Source organism: Kogia breviceps, chromosome 11, assembly GCF_026419965.1.
Source record: "Kogia breviceps isolate mKogBre1 chromosome 11, mKogBre1 haplotype 1, whole genome shotgun sequence".
Lineage (NCBI taxonomy): Eukaryota > Metazoa > Chordata > Mammalia > Artiodactyla > Physeteridae > Kogia > Kogia breviceps.
In genome coordinates this window covers 43,131,983-43,155,236 of record NC_081320.1, presented here as the reverse complement: position 1 = coordinate 43,155,236, position 23,254 = coordinate 43,131,983, and the positions used below count along the sequence as shown (strand labels likewise).

The window sequence follows — 23,254 nt, the reverse complement described above, 5'->3', positions numbered from 1 at the left end:
GTGTGTATGTGTCCCTGCCACTCTCTCACATCGTCACAGCTTACCCTTCCCCCTCCCCATATCCTCAAGTCCATGCTCTAGTAGGTCTGTGTTTTATTCCCATCCTACCACTAACCTCTTCATGACATTTTTTTTTTTTTTTTTTAGATTCCATATATATGTGTTAGCATACGGTATTTGTTTTTATCCTTCTGGCTAACTTCACTCTGTATGACAGATTCCAGGTCTCGGTAAGATATATTTTATAAAAGACTTTTCTTTCAGCCTTTTCTATGCTTAATGTGAATAGAAGAAATGCATCTACTTGGGTACTAGCAGTTGCTCGTAGGTGATGTGAATTGCATGGTATCCGAGAGGTAGGACTTGTGAATTCTACCAGATTTTACCCAATGATTGAATTTTTTTGTTGGTGTAGTAGAGGTAGTTTGAGAAGTTACTCAAAGTCTCTCAACCCAAGGTTTTTAATCGGTAAAATAAAGGTAAAAAATATCTACCACATTAGGTAGGTATTTTTATTATGAAACGACTCAAAGGATTTTCCAGGTGTTAAGTTTTAGCTCAGTTAGCTTTCATTGAATTCAAATTTCCTGACGTTTTCAGTGGCTATGATATACCTCGCATCATTGCAAATTTATATCTATTGATTTGATATTGAAATATTAAGTATTTCTATATCTATGTTTAGAGGATAAAGGCAGGTGAAATCTTAATCATACAAAGCATTACGATATCAAATGCCAGATGAATGCTATGTATTTTAATGTATTATTGAAGGCAAAAATGATCAGGGAAGACTTCATGGAGGTGAGACAATGCAGGTCTCACATATGCGCATGACTTGAACAGGACAATATAGGACAGGCACAGAACAGGCAGAGGCACTGATAACGGTGTCCGAGTTTTGCCGGGGAGGCCTGGAACGCCACACGAGAGAGCGCCCCCTTCCGGAACCGAGTTCCTCGTGCCCCTTTCTCGTGCCTCCGGGCGAGCGCGGTGCCGGCGGTACGCAGGCGCCGCGAGCAGCTGAGGGCTCGCAAAGGCTCGACAGGCGCGCATGCGTGCGGCTCTTTGGAGGCGGTAGCTTCTTCGGCGTCGAGACCGGAGGCTGAGTCTAAACTGTGTGGGGCGCAAATGGGATCCGGCTGTTAGTCGGGTTGGCATAGGTAGGACGGCTGCCTTGTGGGGAGCAGGGGGCTGGAAGGCGGGAGTCCGTAGCGTGGGGGTCCTGAGCCTTTCCTTTGCAATCCGGGCCGACTATTGTATCTGTGTCGCAGCGGCTGCGCACAAAATGGCGGCGGGTTGACGGCGGGGGCGGGAGGAGGTTGGGGGACCCCCGGGATGGGAAGGGAGCTCGGCTGCCTCGCCTCCGCGTCGTTTCACCGCACTGCCCCCGGAGGGCCGGGTCGGGGCCCGTGCTAGGACCCTACTTCAGGAAGAGCCGCCTGACGCCGTTTGCACTGGGCGGAGGAACGAAAACAGCCTTTTGGCAAGGCCGTGGCGGCCCCTTCCCCATCCGCGCAGGGCCTGCCGAGAGCGCACCAGGCCTGACAGCCGGAAGAAGCGGTGGTGAGGGAGCATCGCGGAGGGAGTAACCATTCCCGTCGGGCCTAGAAGAGAGGCGGTGGAGCTCGAGCTGAGCCCTTTGGCGAGCGATATTGTGCAAGAAGCGTGGAGAGAAGAGCGTGTTTGTGTTTGGGGCTGGGGAAGGGGGAGTTGGGGTGAAGAGGAAATCTACGATCCAGCGGCTTTTGCTGGTCGGGTTTCCTCTGCTTGCCTTGTGCGGGCCTGAAAGCAAAGAATGTCACCTCTGTGCAGGGTACCGAGGGCTCGTGAACTGCTCTTACACTTGTTTCCAAATTACTCAGAGGAATCCAGAATGCGGATCGTTAGTGATTTAGTTTTGCGTGATTCCTAGCTTGGGCCCCGTTCTGTTCAAGGTTGGGGGGAGAATGTGTACCACACACAAGACTCCTGGAGGGCGTCTGAAACAGATCTTTTGTTGTTTGGGATAACTGTGAATAAGGGAGACATATTACAAGATCTTTAGTTGAAGTAGACAACGCAGGCTGCCTCAAGCTATTTTTTCTTAATTTTAAAATTTGCTCTGAGGCAAAATTTGGGGGGAAAGTAATATTTTAATCTGGAGGAGTTCTGAAGAAAAATTTGTTAGCTGGATCCGGCGACTTATGTTGATTCAAATTCTTTTTCTAACCAGTTTTGGAATTGTGCACACAAAATTTTTTTTCTTTATTTGTTGTAAAGGGTTAACTCATTTTTCAAGGATGTTTGCTGGCTCAGATTTGCAATTAAAATTGATAACCTGAAAAACAACTTACAAAAAAAGTGAGTTTAGTGAAGTTTATACAGAAAAATGAACGCATAATTTACATTATTTCAACATAGCTTTAAATATTGTTGATGATTAGGTATTCTAGACTTAGTGGGCTTATGTTGCATTCTTTTTCCATTTGACAGCATTTCATATACACTTATATTCTCATGCTCGGTAATATACACTTAAATAATCATGTGAAATTAACATGTTAATACACAGAAATAATGCTGGGCCTTCTTGATTGTTGGAACCAAGTGAGGGTAAAGATAAAACAGTTGGAAGAAACCACAGAATCTCGTTCGTTTTTATTAACTAGTTTCATGTCACACATATCTATTACCTTGAGTAGTGGTTGTATTTTAGTTTTGTAATCTCTTGTATTTTGTTATGGAGGGTGTATACAGCATATACTCAGGTTTAAAAAATACTTACAATCAGTGATCACTTTGTACTTCATGGCTGTCTTAAAAATTTTCTCTTGGGTGCTCTTAGGAAGGTGATCTCTGGGAATTTTTTTTATGTAGTGAAAGAAAATGAGAGACAGATAGTTTAGTGGAAAGAGAATATAGGCTTTGGAATCAGAAGATCTGACTTCGAATCTCTGTTTTCCTCTTATCGTATGAGTGAGATTTGGGGTAAGTTATTTTAGTCATTTTGAACTTTTGTTTCTGTATCTGTAAAATGGTGATAATACTACTTCCTGCTTGGGATTATTGTGAGGATTAAGTTAGAAAAGGTATAAAAAACTCCTATCCTTTGGCACATAGTAGGTACTTAATAAATGTTAGCTGTTACTATTGTTGCAAATTTTTAAGTGCTTAGGCAGCATCTTTTAATAGAAAATTGTAACCTGTGGATACTACCTCTTAATTAAAAAGGAGAGGCTTAAAGGAATTTAGGTTAAATTGATAGAATTTTGGAGCTGAAAGATCATATAATCTTTCATTAAAATATTTTGTTCATCTCTTGATATAAACTTATCAAAATATATTGTATCCATTTATGTATATGTTTGTTATGTTCATCTTTGTATCTGTCCCAGTGCCTGGTATGTATTAGATGCTCACACGTTGAGTGAACGAACTCAGGTGGTGGTTGCCAGAGTGTGGATAAGAACACAGGCCCTTGGGAGTGCAAATCGTGCTCTTTCTACTGTGACTTAATGTATACTCGTGAAGGTTTGGGAAATATCTGTCCAAATAATTAATAAAATGCTTTATATACTGAGAAACAGTGCTTCCAGTATGGGTACCCAGTAATATATTTTGGGCTGTTGTGCAAGGAAACAAGCTACTGAATGTTGAAATGTGGTGGTTTAGAGATCCTCCAAACTGAAAGTAATTATACGTGTGGCTAAAGCCAATAAGCCCTCTTTGTATCCAACTTTACTTACTCTTTCATTGCTTCAGCTTTATTTACTGTAGTCTGAAATTTGTGATTGAAATGAAAATGGAAGGAAGATAGGTATATGGAAAATAAGAGAATAATGGAAAGGAAGAAATAATGGTAGGGAAAAGGTGACAGCTCTTATGATCAGTGAGGATCAAGAGTAATGGGCTTTGTATTGAACAAAGAAATGTTCAGGGAGTATAGGAGAAGGGGTTTTAAGGTGCATATATTTTGATGTTTTCTTAATGCTTACCTTGGGGTACGTACATTTTGGATTATTTTTCTACTCTTTTGAGCCCCTTAAATAACAAAGTATATTTATTGTTACAGTCATTCTTAAGTTTTCATACTTTTTTCTTGCCTTATTTCCACAGTCTTCATTTTATTAAGCTTGCAAGTGATTTCCCTGTTGTTCTTGCTAATGAGTGAATGTTGCCAACTTTCTATTCTTTTGAATTTCTTCACTTAAAAAAAATTTTTTTTTATTAGGGAAAATTCTAAAGATACACAAAAGCAGAGAGTATTTTATAATGATTCACCTATCACTCAGCTTCAACAATTATAAGCTAATGGTCAATCTTGTCTTTACCCTCCATCCTGTTATTTTTAAGCAAATCCCATAACATATCATTCATCAATTTATAGTTTAGAATTTTTCTTCAGAATATTTAGGGAAAAAATGCATATCACACCTAAAGTAATAATAGTTCCTTAATATCAGATTCAGTCAGTATTCATATCTCCCTGTTTCTTATACACCACACACGTGTCTGTGTATACATATATTCATTTTTATTTCTATTACCATATTGAAATTTTCAGAAATTACCCACCTCTTAATAAAAGGAACAAACAACTACCTGCTTCTTAGGTAAAGCGTTTTGTTTACTGTCTTAACATTTTTTGAGCATCTGTTGCATGTCATGGGGTATAATTTTAATCATTCTTCACATCAACATTCTGTGCTGTTATACTGAGTCTTGGGTTAATCAGCTTGCTGAGGCTCACATTTTTAGCAAGCAGCAGGATCAGAATTTAAAGCACTGAGTCCAGGGTCTAAGTTCTTAAAAAACACTATGCTATGTTAGTGTTAAATTCTACTTATGGGAGTTACCCAATTTTGCATGAAGTCACTTGCTGGCACCCCTTGTAGCAGGGTGGATATCTTCAGATAAGTGGAATTTTCCCCAAAGATGAGATTATTATGAATTGCATAATGGGCTGACTAACAGTCAATAGTTAGGGAGTGAACATGTTGCAGAAGAAGAATAGCCAAATCCAAAAATGTGCTTAGAACTGATGCTCTTTATCATTGCCAGCTTTCTGCCTGTTGCCATACTTGCTTATAGTCCCTTTTTGACCTAGTACTAAGGTGTTAGATAGCCTGGTATTGGGTCATTTACTATTTGAATGAATTAAAGTACTGGCTGACGGGGTAATTCCCTATTTCCCTTCCTTTTATCTATCATTTTGTGTGCTTGCATGCACACACACGCACCCTTATTTTCTTCCTGAACTATCTTGAGAGTAAGTTCCATGTATTGTGTTCCTTTACCCTTTATTAGTTTATTAATTAGTGTAATAGTTTATTTCCTGTGAATAGGATGTTTTCTTTTGTAGTCATAGTGCCGTTATCAATCTCAATAAATTTAATATTGATAACATTTTTTACCATATTCTAATTTTGTCAGTTGGCCCAATAATGTTTCTTATAGCAGTTTTTTCTCCCCTCCAGTACAGGATTAGTCTAGGATTTCAGTTTCTATAGTCTTCCTTGCTTTGGAATATTTCTATAGTCTTTTAATCTTTTTGTGAAATTGCCATTTTCGAAGAATACTATTTGCTTTCTTTCTTTTTTTAATAGAACATTTTTCATTTTGGAAGTTTTTGATGTTTCCTCTTGAATAGATTCAGATTATGCATCCCTGGAGAGAAACATCAAATTGCTTTGTCCCCCCCATGGTATCAGATCTGGAGGTGCAAGAAGTCCCTCTGTCCCTCATGGATTATTAATATGATGTTTGATCACATGTTTGGTCAAAATGTTTGAGGTTTTTTTTCTCCCTTGAACTAATTGATCTGTGGAGAGATATTTTAAGACCATGCAAATGTCCTATTCCTCATCAAAATTTCACTCAGGATTTAACATGCACGGATGATTCTTGCCTGAACCAATCTTTACATTACTGTGATGGTTATAAAATGATTTTCCAACTTAGCATTTCCTCTACATTTACAGTGATTGATTGGTATGGTGTTATGGACTCCTGGTTTTCTCACTGGTTACTGTCCAGTTCTTTCTTGCTTTATCTTATTCCATATATATATCGTTTTCCACAGTGAGAACCCTGGTTCCCAGCACTATCAAAACATTTACTTATATGCTCAATCCCATGATAATATCTAAAGTAATTTAAGAATTGTTTCATCCATACCACTGCAAAAAAAAAGCGAAAGACAAAACAAACTACTAAAAAGGGTAAGAATTTGTTTGTAGTTCTCAGTTTTCTCCTAGCTCCACCAAAACTGAGGGTGTATAAATCAGATGGCTCATAAATTACTTGTTTTGGGTTAAGTTTAGTTTTCTTTTTCCCCTTCAGTGAGTTATGGTATTCATTTGAAAAATGAATTAGTTTCCTTTCAGTTTTAGCTTTTTTCCTTCTTCCCATCCTTGATTTAATTTTTTTTAAAATTTAGTTTGTTGACATGCTTCTGAAAGTCAAAATTATTTAGTAAGACATACTACATGAAATATGGTTCCCATTTATTTCCTTTCAGTCCTGTTTTCTGTGTTATCCTACCTATATTTCTTTTTGTAACCATAAGCAGATACATGTGTTTTCTCATTTCCATTTTTTATATAAAGTGACATTATACATGCTCTTTTGTACTTTGTAAAGACTTTAAGGCATTTGGCATTTTAAGGCATTTGGCCAGATAATTTTGGTACGCTTAATTGACGATTTTGGAAACCCATTTTAGGCTAACGGGAACATTTTCTGGCTCATGCACTTCATGAAATAAGTGAATAACCAAATGGCAAGAAGGGTAGGAATGCAGTTTGACTTCAAGAACAATTGGAACTGGGTAGTGAATGTCTTCAGTACTATATTTACCTCTTGGTCCTGCTTACCTATTATACTGGCTTTCCTTTTTTTAGTATTTGTGCTTTCTCACTAAAACAGTGAGTATGCTGTCAACAGCATTTTGACAACAGAATTTTATCAGTATTCACCATTTTTCTCATTTCTAGTTAAAAAAAAAATCCCAGAATAGATTTCTTTATTCCAAGTTGGATCTAGTGGTTTCTCCTGGACTAATGTGTTGTATTTGTTGAGGGTAGCAAAGTAATAAGCAGGACAACCAATGAACATCTCGGGGGCATCATTTACTGTGGGAATACAGTATTGTCTATAGAGACCCATTTATGTATGCAGTATACATATTCCTGAAAAAGAAAAAAGCATCTGATTATACTCACATATCCTGTTTATCAAAAAAGCTGTTTTCCTGGAAATAATATAACTATTAAGTGATTGCTATATAAGGTTGTTAATGGTGATCTGTTCCTGGTGTTGTGCATTATTAGCAAGTTGATTTTCCGTTTTCTTTCAGATCTGAAATCATGATGGTTACCAATCCTTCCAGGTAGCAGTGAAGTTTGATGATGCCCTTCATGATAAAAACAATGCTGCTAGCTAGTTTTCTGCTTATTTTTTTCTTTCTGTTTCTTTGACAGTTTCGTTGAGGTGTACCACGTTTTGGCATTTTTAACATCCAGCATGGTACTCGTGGCACCTTCAGAATTATGACTTGTGTACCTTTTGTGAGACATGAGGGGACAAAACTAAAGGTAGAAAAGAGTTGGCTGAATGGATCTACGTATATACTAGAGGAGATTCGAAGATTGAGTACCAGTCAAACTGAGAAAAGCACGGAATGACGTGTACTCTTATATTAACTAGCCAGTGTAATACTTGCATTCTTAGGTGTGAAAGTATATTTTATATGTTTTGAGACAAACAGTTACTCTAACACAGGGTATCAAATGAAGTATGTGGGTATATACCTAGAAAATAATGTTAATTGTAATTTTCCCTTCGTGGTAAGACTATAGAAGACTTTTAATTCTTTCCTGCTTGTCAAGAGGATGATTTTTCTTTCTTTTGGGGGAGGGTGTTAATGAACATGTATTGCCTTTTTTAATAATTAGAAAAAACAAAGCTGTAAAATTTAAATTTTATATATCTAGAATACAGCATGGAAAGAACACCGAGAGGAGTCACAGGTTCTATTTGTGACCTTGCCACTTAGTTCTAAGGCCTTACTTAACCTGTAAACTTGGATTCACTTGCTCACTGGGTTGTTGCAAGGCTCAGATGAGATAACGGATATCAAATTGCTTTTTAAACAGTGAAGTGCTATAAAGTTATGAGGTTTGATAAGTCTTTTCATTATGAATCTAATGGAGCCATTATGATCTGGCTGACTAATTTTTGATGATGCTTTTATATTTTTAGATTTTAGATTTCTTTATGAATATCTGTAAAGAAAATTAGGGATTCCCTTCCATCTGAAAGACTGTATCAAAATAGCAGGTAGTGGACATCTCAGAAATATCTCATGGGGTATCATGGAGATTTTTAAAAAATCTGTTAAGCCATTTCTTCATGTCTGCCTCAAGAACTCAGTTTCTACTAAATGCTTCTAAAAGAATTTTTATGGTTGACATTTTATTGAATATTTCATTTCTTTTCAGAGTGGCATATTTTAGTTCTTGATAGGACATAGAAAAGAGTTTTTAACTGCTACTTGTCAAAATAATAATCCTTCAGGAGTTGGTGACCATTAAATATCCTGTTTTTGAAAACCATTAAATATAGGAAAATAAAATGTTGATTGAAAATAGCAAATCGCGTAGTTCATACAATAAAGTTTGGTGTACCCTCTTCCCCTTCACATCCATGTATGTGCACATACACAAACTAGAAGAAATTACATCAAAATACTAGTTCAGTGTCGGTAATGGTTTTACTGGTAAGCATTTCATTTACTACTTTTTATTGTTTTCTTTAACAAACATCTGTTATATAATAATCAGGAATAAAAATTTATTTTAAAGGGTAAGTATTATTTAATTGCAGTTGTGTTCAGAGGAGTTAATAATTAAGAAGTCAGATCTCAACTCAGATTTTTCCAAGTTAGTTTAATGATTTGATGTGTTGGCTCTCTGTAAATTCCATTAGGTGAATGAACCTCTTTATGGCCAGAACTCCTAGAGTTAAGTGAAGAAGGCTTTGTAATTGTTGTCTTTATTTGTTCAGATGTTTTCCAGATGTTAATGCCAAATTTACCCTTGTCTTCTGGTTCTTGCTTCTTATCACATTGTTTTTAGGTTATATCAGTTTCATTCTCAAAAGACTGAGGGTTTATTTTCTTTGGTATGGCATAACCTAATTCTTAATCAGGGGTTTCATATCAAGAGTCCTTTGCTTGTTTTGCTTAATTTTACTTTTTTCATCTCACAAATAGTTTTTTTTTCCACACAAAGAGTGAAATATGAAACTGTTTAATAACTAATAAGTCAGTTGAGTCAGGTGGGAATGAATGATGTAGGGGAAAGTGAACTAAAATGAGATTTTAGACTTAAATCTGCATGTTATTTATACATTGCCTGTTAATCATAGCAAATTAGCTGATTTTGGCTTTTGTTAGACTTTGGTGTGTGATAATATTAGATTAGATTGAGAAGTATGAAGTTACGTTGGTTTTATACTCTTCCACCCTCCATTTTTGTTTTGTTAAAAATGTCATACTTAATATTTAGCACTTTAATTTTTTATTTTGATAATGTTCAAACATGTAAAAAAGTAGAGAGGAAAGGTGATAAATCCTTTTGGACCCGTCACTCAGCTTCCACAACAAATATTTTTGCCAGTTGTGCTTCATCTAACTTCTCACTCACCAAACCCCACCCCTCACTCCCGCCGTCATGCACCCTTTGTTTTCTAGATTATTTTAATGAACATCCCAAATTCATCATTTCACTTGCTAGATACTTGAGTCAACATTTGATTCTTTAAATGCCAGTGCATCAACGAATCTATGTGCATAACTAGATTTTCAGTTTATAACAGCCAAGGAAAAAGTGTTAACTTTAGACTGGAGCATACTATTGTGTAGCTGGGAAGCTTGCCTTTTTCTGATCTTTTTGCATTTTGAGTTTTTTTTTTTTTTTTAAGACATTGACATTAGCAGGAATTAATTGCTTCAAAACGCTTTTATAAAGCACAGCTGACTTTTTGGATTGGTTTTACTTTTGGGCTTCCAGAGCACCTTGTATATTGTAGTTCTTCCAGGATAGGTTTTGTGTTCAAGAGATTTAACTATTCTTCTGAATCTGTTAAGATAGAAAGAGGTTGTATGTGAATAGAGGTAGAAATTATTTTTATGATTTCTGCTTTTACTCATCTCTTACCCTTTTTGCCCCCCTAAATTTAGCTACCCTCTGCTTTGCAGAGGCAGAGATTAAAAGATATCGATGCTTAGGAGTGAGGCTTGTCTGCCTGAAAGACCCCTGCTCAGTGGAATGAGGGGAGGGAGAGTGAAACTAACATTTAGTGGGCAGCTCATTTGTTAGACACTGCACATATTTGTATTTCATTTTAGTCCTTAACAAGAATCCATAGAGGAAGATACTTTCCTTTTTTATAGATGAGGAAACTGATGCTCTGGAGATTAAGTAGCTTGCCCAAAATCTTAATAGTAAATGGTGAATCTGGTAGAATTCAAACCCTTCTCATCTGACATATAGAGATACATTACTAGCTTAGAAATGAATTTGAACATTACATGTATTACTGCATTTATTAGATTAATAGCTTAATGTGTGCCATAGGAGATGATCAAAGAGATTCTTGTGGGGTGGGACTTGGGAACAATCTTGAAGATTGAGTTTGATTCACAGACCTAGGAGTATTCTGGGTAGGTATGAATAGAGTATGGAATGTGTTGAAAGTGGTCAGGAGATTGCAAATAGACCAATTTGGCTGTAGCAAAAAATTTTCATTAAGTATTATTGGCTAGGAAAGTGTGAAAAGTAGATTGGGAGTAGGTTACATACCAAGTGCCAGGTTGACAAGTTTGGACACTATCTTACGAGAAGCAGTAAAGTGGTGAAGATTTGTATGTAGAGGAGTGATAATAAAAAGTGTTTTAGGGATATTAATCAGTAACGACAGAATGAATTGGGGTGGAGGCCAGCTGTGGTATAGAGTTATGAGAGCTTGCAGTAGGGTGGTGGTGGTGGTGAAAGGAAAAAGGAAAGTATATATTAGAGACATTGACAGGAATACGTAGAATTTTATGATTAGTTAGAAATGGAGAATAAAATGTTTTTGAGCTCATTGACTAAAGGAATTGGTGTAGAGAACAGAGGGTTGAAAATGGATAGTTTTGGGAGAAAGTTCCAAAGTCAGTAAAAACAGTAGCTAAAAGTTGGCATAAGGGAGAGAGGTTCTTGGCAATTTTTTTTTTTCTGTCTTCATAGATAATTTTATTAAATAGTCCTGGCATTAATGAAGAATCACATGTCTTAACTGAAACTATATTTTGTCTTGGTCCAGAATTTTATAGCTTTGTCAGAAACATCCAGTTAGTAAGTTTAATTAGTTTTAAAATTTTAAATCATCCCAGCAAGCTGTTTCATCTTATTACAGTGTTTTATTCAGAAGCCTTAACCTAGGCTATTCTACATTTTTAAAAAATTGATAAACACATATTTAGTAAGACCTTGTTATCTGAAATCTCTCTTATCCCAGTTCTCTCAAAACTCTAGAAGATACTCATCCTATAAAACTCAACTCAAACATTCATGACCTCTTCCAGAAATAAATCCTTTTATGATGCTTTTTAGCCTTGTTGTAATAATGAAAAACTCTATATTTTGTTTTTCTTGTTAGATTGCTTGCACTTTGGCAGGAATCATGTTCTATTTGGCTTGAAAACTCCATAATGACTGTCACATTAGACAAAAAAAATGTTTAATAAATTGAATGATTCTGAACTCATTCCTTTCCACTAAAATCAAAAAGAAGGGGGAAAAAGATCTATGATGATAAAGAAACAACTTCTGAGAACTTACCACAGCAACTGAATGTATATTCTCACCCCATCCCCCAATGGCATGCAGGATTTGGACACTTCTAAGAAGTTTTAAAAGGAGTTGTAATTACCGCTCAGCACCTAGGACAGCACCCAGTGCAACACAGTGTACATGAACTCTGGCTTGAGGTTTGGGGTTTGTGTTCTGGATTCGGGAAAGAAAAGAAGAGAATATTTTGGGGAAAGTTTAAAATCCTCGTAAACACTCTAAAAGTGTATGAAATGCAGAATGGTTTCATGGCTTTGTTTCAAAATGTTTTACACTGGCTGTAGAACCCACTTCATGAAGTAGTTTGAGTTAAAATGATCTAATATTTGTGTTTTAACTTTCAGCTTTGTGTTATTCTTGGAAAATTTCGCACCACTTGTGAATTCCTTGAACCTGGGCATTGCAAACCCACTTCTGTTGGGCCCATCTCCTTTGCACTTTGCTCAGATTAAGACTCAGTTGGCGCTTCAGCAGCTGAATGCCGTTGCCTCACATAGTTCAACACCACCTTATACTTTATTAAATCAGGCTTTCTTGAAAATAGCCATGTCGAGACCCAGGTTTAATCCTCGAGGAAACTTTCCACTTCAGAGGCCACGAGCACCTAACCCTTCTGGGATGAGGCCTCCAGGACCATTTATGAGGCCTGGATCTATGGGTCTTCCAAGATTTTACCCAGCAGGGAGAGCCCGTGGGATACCACACAGATTTGCTGGCCATGAATCTTATCAGAACATGGGACCACAGAGAATGAATGTTCAGGTAACTCAACACCGAACTGATCCAAGATTGACCAAAGAAAAATTGGATTTTCATGAAGCACAACAAAAGAAGGGGAAGCCTCATGGTAGCCGGTGGGATGATGAGCCTCATATGTCTGCATCAGTGGGAGTGAAACAGAGTTCTGTAACACAGGTTACAGAGCAGAGTCCTAAAGTACAGAGCCGCTATACAAAAGAGAGTGCCTCAAGTATCTTAGCAAGTTTTGGATTATCTAATGAAGACTTAGAAGAACTCAGTCGCTATCCTGATGAACAACTAACTCCTGAAAATATGCCATTAATTTTGAGGGATATAAGAATGCGAAAAATGGGGCGCCGATTACCTAATTTACCTTCTCAGAGCAGAAATAAAGAAACACTTGGTAGTGAGGCAGTTTCGAGTAATGTGATTGATTATGGGCATGCAAGCAAATACGGCTACACAGAAGATCCACTTGAAGTACGTATTTACGATCCTGAAATTCCAACTGATGAGGTCAAGAATGAATTTCGGTCACAGCCAAGCATTTCTGCATCTGTTCCCGCTCCAAATGTGATATGTAATTCTATGTTTCCTGTTGAAGATGTGTTTCGACAGATGGACTTCCCCAGTGAGTCCTCCAATAATCAGTCCTTTTTCCCAGTTGAGAGTGGAAGCAAGATGTCAGGCTTACACATTTCAGGAGGACAGTCAGTCCTTGAACCTGTAAAATCTGTCAGCCAATCCATTAGCCAGCCAGTTAACCAGACAATGAGTCAGTCTCTGATTCCTCCTTCTATGAACCAGCAACCGTTTTCATCGGAATTAATTTCAACTGTAAGCCAACAAGATCGGATCCCACGTGAACCTGTCATTAATTCATCTAATGTACGTGGATCGGGAGGAAGTAAAAAGAATTACCAGTCAGAGGCTGACATCCCCATTCAGTCTCCCTTTGGGATTGTGAAAGCATCATGGCTACCAAAGTTTTCACATGCTGATTCCCAGAAGATGAAGAGACTTCCAACTCCTTCTATGATGAATGATTATTATGCAGCGTCTCCAAGAATATTTCCACATTTGTGTTCTCTGTGTAACGTAGAATGTAGTCATTTGAAGGTGAGTGTTTTTAAAGATCACTGTATCATGATACTCAGCGCCCGAGTTTCCTCTAAATTCTCATGTATGCTGGTGTTAACTAGTCATTAAGGAAAAGGCAGAAATTTTGATTGCATCGTCAACACTTAGTTGTAATCTTAAGTAGCCTGGCCTAAGTACTGAATTGGGTGTTAGGCTTTCTGTATTCCTGTGACTGGGCACACCACATGGGTCTGTCCATTTATTTTGAACTTCTGAGAAGTTATCCAGAAAATGCAACATAAAATTGATATGACATAAACCATATTTATAAGACAATGTCACATGAGTTACCTTTATCTAAATAAGAGAATCTGTTAGTGTAAAAATAAAAACTTGGAATAAAACATTTGTACTGCACACTTTTAAGAGACAGTCTATTGTAGCCTTGCATGTATCTATTGGTCTTGAGCTAAAGACCGTTAATGTTGATTTAAATATTTTCTGATTCTGTCTGAAATAGGATTTTTAGCATTTCATGAGAAGGAGCTTCCTAAAATAACTTAATCCATAGCAAAGTTGAGTCAAGATGAATTATTTGGACCAGCTGTGGGCTCAGAGCATCAAGTATAGCATGATAGAACTTTAGAGAGAAGAGTCTTTAAAAAACAAAAGAAGCCTTAGGTGTCTTCATGGTTAGTATAGTTAGAAGGAAGTGTTTTACAGAGGTGCTGAAGAGTAATGTGGACTATACTGTTTGATAGTAATCATTGGTGGATTTGAGTAGAAATTTCCAAGTATGTTTTATTTACTTAAATATGTTTGGAAACCACTGTTTCCTCTATTTACTAATGTGATTTGAAGATGTATATTATTCAATACAAGTGGTCAGGAAGGAATGTACTTCCCATGGGAAGAAGCTTTGATTCAAGGCCATAGCATTGGTTGTATACTTTGAATAGGCTTAAAAGTCTTTCGGTGTTAATTCTCTTGTTTTTTCTCCTTCCAGTGCTGCCCTTTTATTGTCTTACTATTACCCATTCACCAGGTTTCAGCCAACAAGAATCCGATACCTAAAACTGATGCTTTTGTCATAAAGGTTAACGCCAGCAAAGGAAATCAGCATTCTACCTCATTTTAGCCATGTTTGCTGAGTTCTAATAAAATAATAATTGCCTTGCCCTGTCGCAGGGGATAGCAAAGTCTTGAAAAATCTCAGAATAATTCATAGCACTTAGTTAAAATCTGTAAGTAGTCCTGGCCTAAATACTGAATTGAGTGTTAGGTCCCTTGTATTCCATTTATTTTGAACTTTCAGTTAGTCATGATAAATCCAAGAAAAATATCTTAAATGTTTTAATTTTTTATCTGGTGAATAGAAAGGGTACACATTTATTCAGTAACTATTTACTGATTACTAGTTTTGTACATGACTATATTAGGTGCTGGGATGGAAATAAAGAACTATATGAAGTTTACATGTTGTTCCTAAGCAGTTTTTACAGTCTCACTGAGGAGAAAAATTATACACCTAAAGAATTTTTTTTAAATTGGAGGGTAACAAATGGTTCATAATTAACTTGTTTAGATATGCTGTAGGGGGAGAGATATTTAATATTTCTATCTTGATTGCAGACTTCTATCAGTTCAGGCTAGCATTATCAATATATCGACACTTGTGTATTTAGCAGTATGTAATTAGAAAGTATAATGTACTTTCTGACATCAGAAGACTTCTGTATTCTAGTTAAAGAAGACTAATTGAGTGACTACTGCACTAAGTCTGTCTGGATTAGAGTGGTCTGGGAGGGAAAACTTCATGGAGTAGGTTGAAGATGGGTCTTGAATGATGAGGAGGCTTAGATATACCCAGGGGAGGAGGGATGACATTTCAGGTAGGAGCAACAACAGTAAATTTGAGGGGCCTTGAAAAAGCTAGCCTAAGGAGTTTAGACTTGAGGTGAGAGGCATTAGGAAGCTAATTAAGGTTCTTGATATGTGAAGTAACATTAAAAATGTATTTCAGGGAGATAAATCTGACTGACGTGTACAAGATGAATAGAAATGAGAAGAGATAGGGTAGGGCACCTAATTCGAGAGTTCCCTAGTTATTCAAGTATAAGTTGGTGCAAGTATGGATTACTGTGATAAAAGTAAAAATTAGAGAGGAAAAGAAATCATTTAATGATGATTAGAATTCACAGAGATTGATTGCCATTTTAAATGAACAGATATTGATTGCCATTTTAAATGGACAGATACCTTTTAATAGTCAGAACAACACAATGGACCTAACTAATGAATTCTTCACTACTGGATGACAAATGATAGGGATTTGTGAACATGGACTTAGGTAGTACAAACTACCTCTCTTGTTTCTGTGATATATCTTGCTGCCTTGTAAGTGTGCATGTATTTGACATTATAAATATGTAACCAATAAATATAAATTACCAACTGCAAATTTTTTCTTTCTAAGTAATATCTGACAGTATGTTCCCCATCTCTGAGTCTTTAAAACTGTAGCCTGAAAAAGACAACAAGAAAATGTGAAATTATTTCTTTTCTAAATTGGGTTTCAGACAGAGGAGCAGCCGACCTTAGTTTATAAGTTACGTCTTTTTGACTGTCACAGTTGGTTTAGAAGCCATGTCTTTTTGACTGAAATAATTCAGTTTGAGAAAATACTGACAAAAGATTTTTGGAATAGTTGGTGGATAGAGAGTGAGCTCTGATATGGGTAGGTATTTTCACAGTTTGATTCTGGGCCCACTCAAGTCAACAGTCCTTGTAGCATCTCCGGCTTAGTAGATAATTATCACTTTTTCTCTGGAGAGGAGTACTGTTCTTGGACCCTTGTCTTACTGGAGAGTCTAGAAATTGGGGTGGTGTACATATATGTACTGAGCTTAAAAGCGAGTGACGTCAGTGAGTAAAGCGGGCCTGTTAAAAGGGTGTGTGTGTGTGTGTGTGTGTGTGTGTGTGTGTGTGTGTGTGTGTAGAACTGGAGAGAGTATGCCTTAAGTAAGTTAGCTGTCAGCATCACCTGATGGTTGCTATATCAAATACATGTCTAATATTAATTACATCTTCATATTTTTTCAAGAAAAGCTGGAAATCTCTGGATTTTTAATCGGCAACTTATTCAAATAAAACACTTTATGGTCCAAATAAATCATGCCCATCTTGATACCTGCCAGTGTGTCTGATGTAAACAATATCCAGTTAATGTCAAAGACATGGGTTTAACAGTACTAAAGACTCTTAACTGCCAATCTCTTCTAGCTTTCTAAATATTTGTATCACTGAGCAGGATATGCAGACATTTCTTTTTTGCAGTCCACAATGAGTTTCATGGCTTAATGAAATTTAGGGTTTGTCATTACCTGCTGCTGAGCATTGCAAATGGCATGCACTTATTTTCAGATAGTTCTCAACAAGGCAGATTCCAAAATTAGTGTCAACTGTTGTTTTTAACTCTGGATATTTCTAGTTCGTCTTTGGCAATGACAAACTAAAATGTTTTTGAAATGGAAATGAATAACATTTTCCTCAAGGAAAGCGTTAAAATATGGAACTGTTCAGTAAGCTTTCTGCCTTTCCAAATGTTGGAGAAACAATAAAACATTGAGTAATCTACACATTGCTTTTAACTAACTGTTTCATTTGGGGGACTGTATCTGAAAACTGTATTGCCTTTAAAAAATATCAGATGTATCTTCCAGGAGCTTTTTATGGATACAAAATGTAATTTTAGGGCAGCTTTGTGACACATGAAATTATGTATAAGAAAGCCTTTTGTTCATTGTAAAGCTCTATATGTAAGGGATATTATGTCTTTGAAATGATGTTACTTACCATTATATCCTGAAAATAAATTAGATTTGATCAGCAGCATTTTTCATATTTTTACTAATCTTATCCTTTGCCAATACATAGTGAGTACCTTGTTTGGAATAGTATTGGCCTAAGAGGTAGGATTTTTTGTTGTTAATGTTGTTAGCTTGAATTTTAGAGTTGTAAGGCATTGAGACTGTATTTTAGAGACTATATTTTAGACTATATTTTATAGAATGATACCATTCTATTTATAGAGTTTGTGGTGTTCTCTGTAGTAGTGTTTTATATTTGAGATGAGTTATTTCTGATCCAGGCTTTTATTTTCTCCAAGTTTACATGTATATTTGACTTCAAAACGAGTATCCATGGGTATGATTTTAAAAATGTTTTCTATACTAAAATGTTTTTAAATGGCATTAATGAGTTGGTATTAAGTGCTTTTGTTTGGAGGCCTTTTATTTTTGTTTGTGAAAATTTTATTGTAGCCAAATGGTATTTATAACTAGATTTGGTTAATTTTTGATAAAAGAAAGTATGCTGTGTCATGTTGAGCCTAATTTCATTAGTCAAGTAAGGAATGTTCTAATTTGTGCACTTTTCTCCTTTTACAATAGGACTGGATTCAGCATCAAAATACATCTACTCATATTGAGAGCTGCCGACAGTTACGTCAACAGTAAGAACAATTTTTTCCTTTTTTATAAGTAGCAAATTTACAAAATAAATAATGTTTCAGGTATGACTGCTTAATACCTTTAGTGTGGTACTTTGGAGAAAAATATTTTTTTAGAAAGCTATTGTCTATTTGAAATATTAATATATAAATATATTTAATCTTTTTCCCAAAGGAGAGAATTAAATATGATCCTTTCTTCTGACTCCTACCTAATTTAATCCCAGTAGGTAACTTTAGTATCATTGGTTCATTCCTGCTGGCTTGCCTTCCCTTGGGATGGTTTATCTTTTTCAGAGCACATAGTCTCCCCTTCTCCTATACTTCTTCCCCCTCATCCCCACCCCTTTCCCAAAAGATAAAAAACTAAAAACCACCCAAACCAAACACTAGTCTTTAATTTCAGGTCTAAACCTCTCCTGGTTTAGAACGTATATTCAGAAAAAACCTTAAGTAGGAGATGAACTAGCTAGATATGGTGCTTCCTCAACATTGGTTCTTCAATTCTTTGACCTTTTCCTTCTTTAAGACAGGACACCTATGAAGGTGAAAAGTGTGATATTAACAGTATTCTCTAATATGACCTGGAGTTACATAAAATTAAATTGTGCTCCTTTTAACATCATTAAATATGCTGATGTAGTTGTGTGTCATATTCCTGGTCACTATACTGATGATAATAACATGTTCTTGAGCAAATGGATTTGTGGCAGCTGTTTTGGGTTTTTGTTGTTGTTCTTTATGAAAATATCAACAAAATTTTTTGAGATTATTCAGGACTCTTCTGATAAACCTAACTTAGACTAGTTTTTTAAAGTAAGGAAATTTATTAGCTCATTTAACTGGGAAGCTTAAGGAGTGTTTCTAGTTTCAGGAACAGCTGAATTAGATGCTCAAACAAAAATCAGAGTGTCAGAAATATTTTCGTTTCTTGGCTGTTGTCTTCTGCTTTAGCCTCATGAGAAAGGCACACTTTTCTCCACAAAGCAAAGTGACCCCCTTAGTTCCAGACTTAAGTGATATGTATAGCTAGCAATTCCAGGAGTTAAAAAATAAATAAAAACACTTGTTTCCTCATAAATTCTGCAGAAGTCCTTGGTTTGCCTCTTTTGGTTCACTGTGGGTTAGTTTTCCATCTCTAAACCAGTTATAATGGTTGCAGGAATAGGGTACTGTACCTCGGTTGGTGTCATGTGTTGAGTGTGATATAAGCCCTACTTAATTGTATAGACTAATAATAGAGTTGCTTACCTGTATAGATGTGTGCACACAAACATTGGTTATCATGCGGAGATAATTTGTTACTTGAATTGGATAGGCCTTACTGCCACTGTAAGTGGAAAATCTCTCCTAAGCCACAAATTTTCCCACAGATACCCAATGGGGATGTCTCATTTTTATGAAGGTAAGGGATTTAGATGGGAGTTAGTTAGTTGCTGTAGGTAGGCATTAATGCTAGTAAGAGGATTATAGCTACATGCACTGCCATTAATTTACTATATCAAATGGCATTTATGCCTATTTAAAGACTTTTGTGTAGATAAGCCTTTCTTTTTTTAAAATGCACACAGGACCCTGTTTTATTGGCTGTGTTGGGTCTTTGTTGCGTGTGGGCTTTCTCTAGTTGTGGCGAGCGGGGGCTGCTCTTCATGGCGGTGCGTGGGTTTCTCATTGTACTGGCTTCTTTTGCTGCAAGCACGGGCTCTACGCATGTGGGCTTCAGTAGTTGTAGCCCATGGGCTCTAGAGCACAGGCTCAGTAGTTGTGGCACACGGGCTTTGTTGCTTCACGGCATGTGAGATCTTCCTGGACCGTGACTTGAATCCCTGTCTCCTGTATTAGCTGGCGGATTCTTAACCACTGCGCCAGCAGGGAAGTCTCCGGGACGCTGATTTTAAAGCATGTGCTTTCCATGCCTGCTACTTCATTGCTTGTTTTACATTTTTATCTTTTTCAGGTTATGTGCTCTTGAATAGTTTCTTTATGGCTTTCTCTGTATTGCAAAAAAAATTTAACAAATATGTTAGATTTGGGTGCTTTGGATCTTTCCATGGCAAAATATATGCTACTTCATTCTTTTTTTTTTTTTAAGCTGCATTGTGTTTCTAAACCTTAATCTGTTCAGTCATTCCTCTGCTGATGTATATTTAGGTTCTTATTCCTTTTCTTAAGGCTGATTATCTCTTCTCTCTCTTTGTCTTGGATCTTTCTGGATTATGACATGAGTAGTTGGTTAACTTGAGAAAAGATACAGTGCATTAAAGTTTTAGTATTAAAAATAATAAATAATAAGAGCTGTATGCTTATTGTGTGCTGGGCATTCTTCTAAGTGCCTTACACAGTGTCTTTAATCTTCAAAGCAACCCTATGAGATATATGTATATGATTATTTGTGATTTTACCAGTGGGGAAACTGAGAGGCAACTTTCCTACTGTAACACAGCAAATAATTGGCACAACTAATCTGTCTAACTCATGGATCTTTGCTCCTTTTTTTTCCTCTCAACATTTTATTTTGAAAAGTTTCTAAACCGCAAAAATTTGAAGGGATAATAAACATTCATATAGTCTTTGTCTTTATTAACCAATTATTAACATTCGACATATCTATTATATCTTTATATGCATACTTTTAATATTACAGTTTTTGAAAACTACTTGAAAGTAAATTACAGACATAATGACCCTTTACTCCTTAATTCAACATCTGTCTCTTAAGAATAAGGAAATTTTTCTACAATGGTTATCGGTTATAACCACAGTATAACACAGTGATTAACAATGATTTCATAATGCCTTCCAATACATAGGCCAAGTTCAAATTTTCCCATTTGTTTCCAAAATGCTTTTATAACTATCTTTGCCTACCCCACCCCTACACTTTTTTATGCATTAATTTTTTTTAATTGGAGTATAGTTGCTTTACAATATTGTGTTAGTTTCTACTGTACAGCAAAGTAAATGAGCTGTATGTATACGCATATCCCCTCTTTTTTGGATTTCCGTCTCATTTAGGTCACCACCGAGCATTGAGTAGAGTTCCCTGTGCTATACAGTAGGTTCTCACTAGTTATGTGTTTTATATATGGTATCAATAGTGTATGTATGTCAATTCCAATATCCTTTTGAGGAGGATATTTTCACAATGGTTGACTTCTGAAATGTCCACAAAAGTTGTCTTGTAGAATATTCCACATTCTGCACCTTTCTGGTTTTTTTCCTCTTCATTGAATTCAGGTTGAACATTTTTGTCACAAAAACTTTATAGGTGATGTATATACTTATTGCATCACATTGGGATACAGATAATGTCGTTTACTTAGGTCCTTGTTCTTAGCCACTATGTTTATATTGCTTCTGTATCATGCTTCTGAAACACATTTTAAAAAAACTAGTTAGTACCAAATGTAAAATAGATAGCTAGTGGGAAGCAGCCGCATAGCACAGGGAGATCAGCTCGGTGCTTTGTGACCACCTAGAGGGGTGGAATAAGGAGGGTAGGAGGGAGGGAGACGCAAGAGGGGAGAGATATGAGGATACGTGTATATGCACTTAGTTATAAAGCAGAAACTAACACACTGTTGTAAAGCAGAAACTAACACACTGTTGTAAAGCAATTACACTCCAATAAAGATGTTTTAAAAAAACCACAAAAACTAGTTAGGCAGTATACAGGCAGTCCAAACTCTATTTGCGGAATAGTATGTATGCTTTATCTTTCTGCTCTAGGCAGCAGAGACAAGAATATGTATTCTAGCAGTTAACCTAGATCTGAAACATCATTTCACATCTGAAACATTGTTACCCACACTTGAACCAGAAAGCTCTGGAAATTTAATAACTTCTGTGTGTCGACAACCAGCTATATTTCCAGCATTGTACATAAGAGAAAGTTAAGGCTTACTCATAGTAAGTAACTGGCTTTCAGATACATGGCCAGTACCTACACTTACACCCAGCTGTGTTTGATTCCAAAGGTCTTGCTTTCGTTTTTTTTTTTTTTTTTTTTCTTTTGGCTGCACCACATGGCTTGTGGGATCTCAGTTCCCGGACCAGGGATTGAACCCAGGCCCCAGCAGTGAAAGTGCCAAATCTTAACCACAAGACCACCAGGGAACTCCCAGAGGTCTTGCTTTTAAACACAGTAACATGAGACCAGAAATGTATCTCCTTAGATGGTATAGGGTAACAAAAGTTTTTAAAAATATAGTAGTAGATGAAACAAAATTGTTCATGTTTTAACAATTGTTGATGCTGGGTGATAGATACATTGGAGTGAAGTTAAGTTTTTTTGCCTTCATACTTTGTCACATTATAGTTATAAGATGCATCATGTCTGCTCTTAAAGCAGGAAGAAGTGGGCAGAAGCTTTCTCAGAAGTCTGCCAGTGGTTTTGCACCTATGTCTGTCTCATTGGTTTGAATCTGTCACTGGCTATCTTCTTAGGAAGCTGGGAAAGCAAATATTTAGCTTTTTTAAGCCTTTGTTGTGGAGGCAGGCATGGGAAAATAGAGTTGAGAATTGCTTTTGAGTTAACCTGCTAACGATGTCTGAGACAAATATCAACAAATAAAAACCACTTTACTTTTAGTAAGGTTTTGACCTCATTTTATTTTCCTGCCAGGTGACTTGTTGAGTCTGCTGCCTTCATTTCCTTACCTGGCTCTCCTCTTGGTTACTGAAATTGTATTTTTGAACATTAGTGATTCAATAATTTAATTTAACTACCATTTCCAGTTAACTTTTAAGAGTCCAGAAAATCTAAAACAGATGGATAAAGATGTCTTTTTTTTTAGGCTTCTATGATGTACTGTTCCTCCTATGATGTTACTGTTCCTCCTACTTTTTCTTTCTGTAATTAACCCTTAATCTCTTAATTTCTTTCATTGTATCTTTGTCTGCTTTACTCTTAAGTGTTAGTGTGCATAAGATTCTGTCCTCAGCCCTCCTTTTCCCCCACAAACTCTATTCTCTGTTTATCTCACTCATTCTTAGTAGTATAGCCGATGCCTGATTTCTAAATATCCCAGCCCTCATCTTTTTCTCT

The 23,254-nt window shown here is 36.5% G+C and overlaps 1 protein-coding gene across 6 annotated transcripts in view; it reads left to right on the top strand.

Moving 5' to 3' along the window:
* Nucleotides 1-987: 987 nt before the first annotated feature.
* ZNF638 (zinc finger protein 638) overlaps nt 988-23,254 on the top strand; it is an 84,574-nt gene continuing 62,307 nt past the window's right edge. For 2 of the 6 annotated variants that reach the window (XM_067007429.1, XM_067007427.1), the window contains exons 1-3: nt 1,047-1,163; nt 12,221-13,736; nt 18,149-18,210. In XM_067007429.1, the coding sequence (XP_066863530.1) occupies nt 12,423-13,736; nt 18,149-18,210 (1,376 nt within the window). In that variant the 5' untranslated portion in view covers nt 1,047-1,163; nt 12,221-12,422. Of the gene's footprint in view, nt 1,164-12,220; nt 13,737-18,148; nt 18,211-23,254 lie in introns of all 6 variants that reach the window. The other 4 variants (XM_067007430.1, XM_067007428.1, XM_067007432.1 and 1 more) reach the window with 3 other exon arrangements.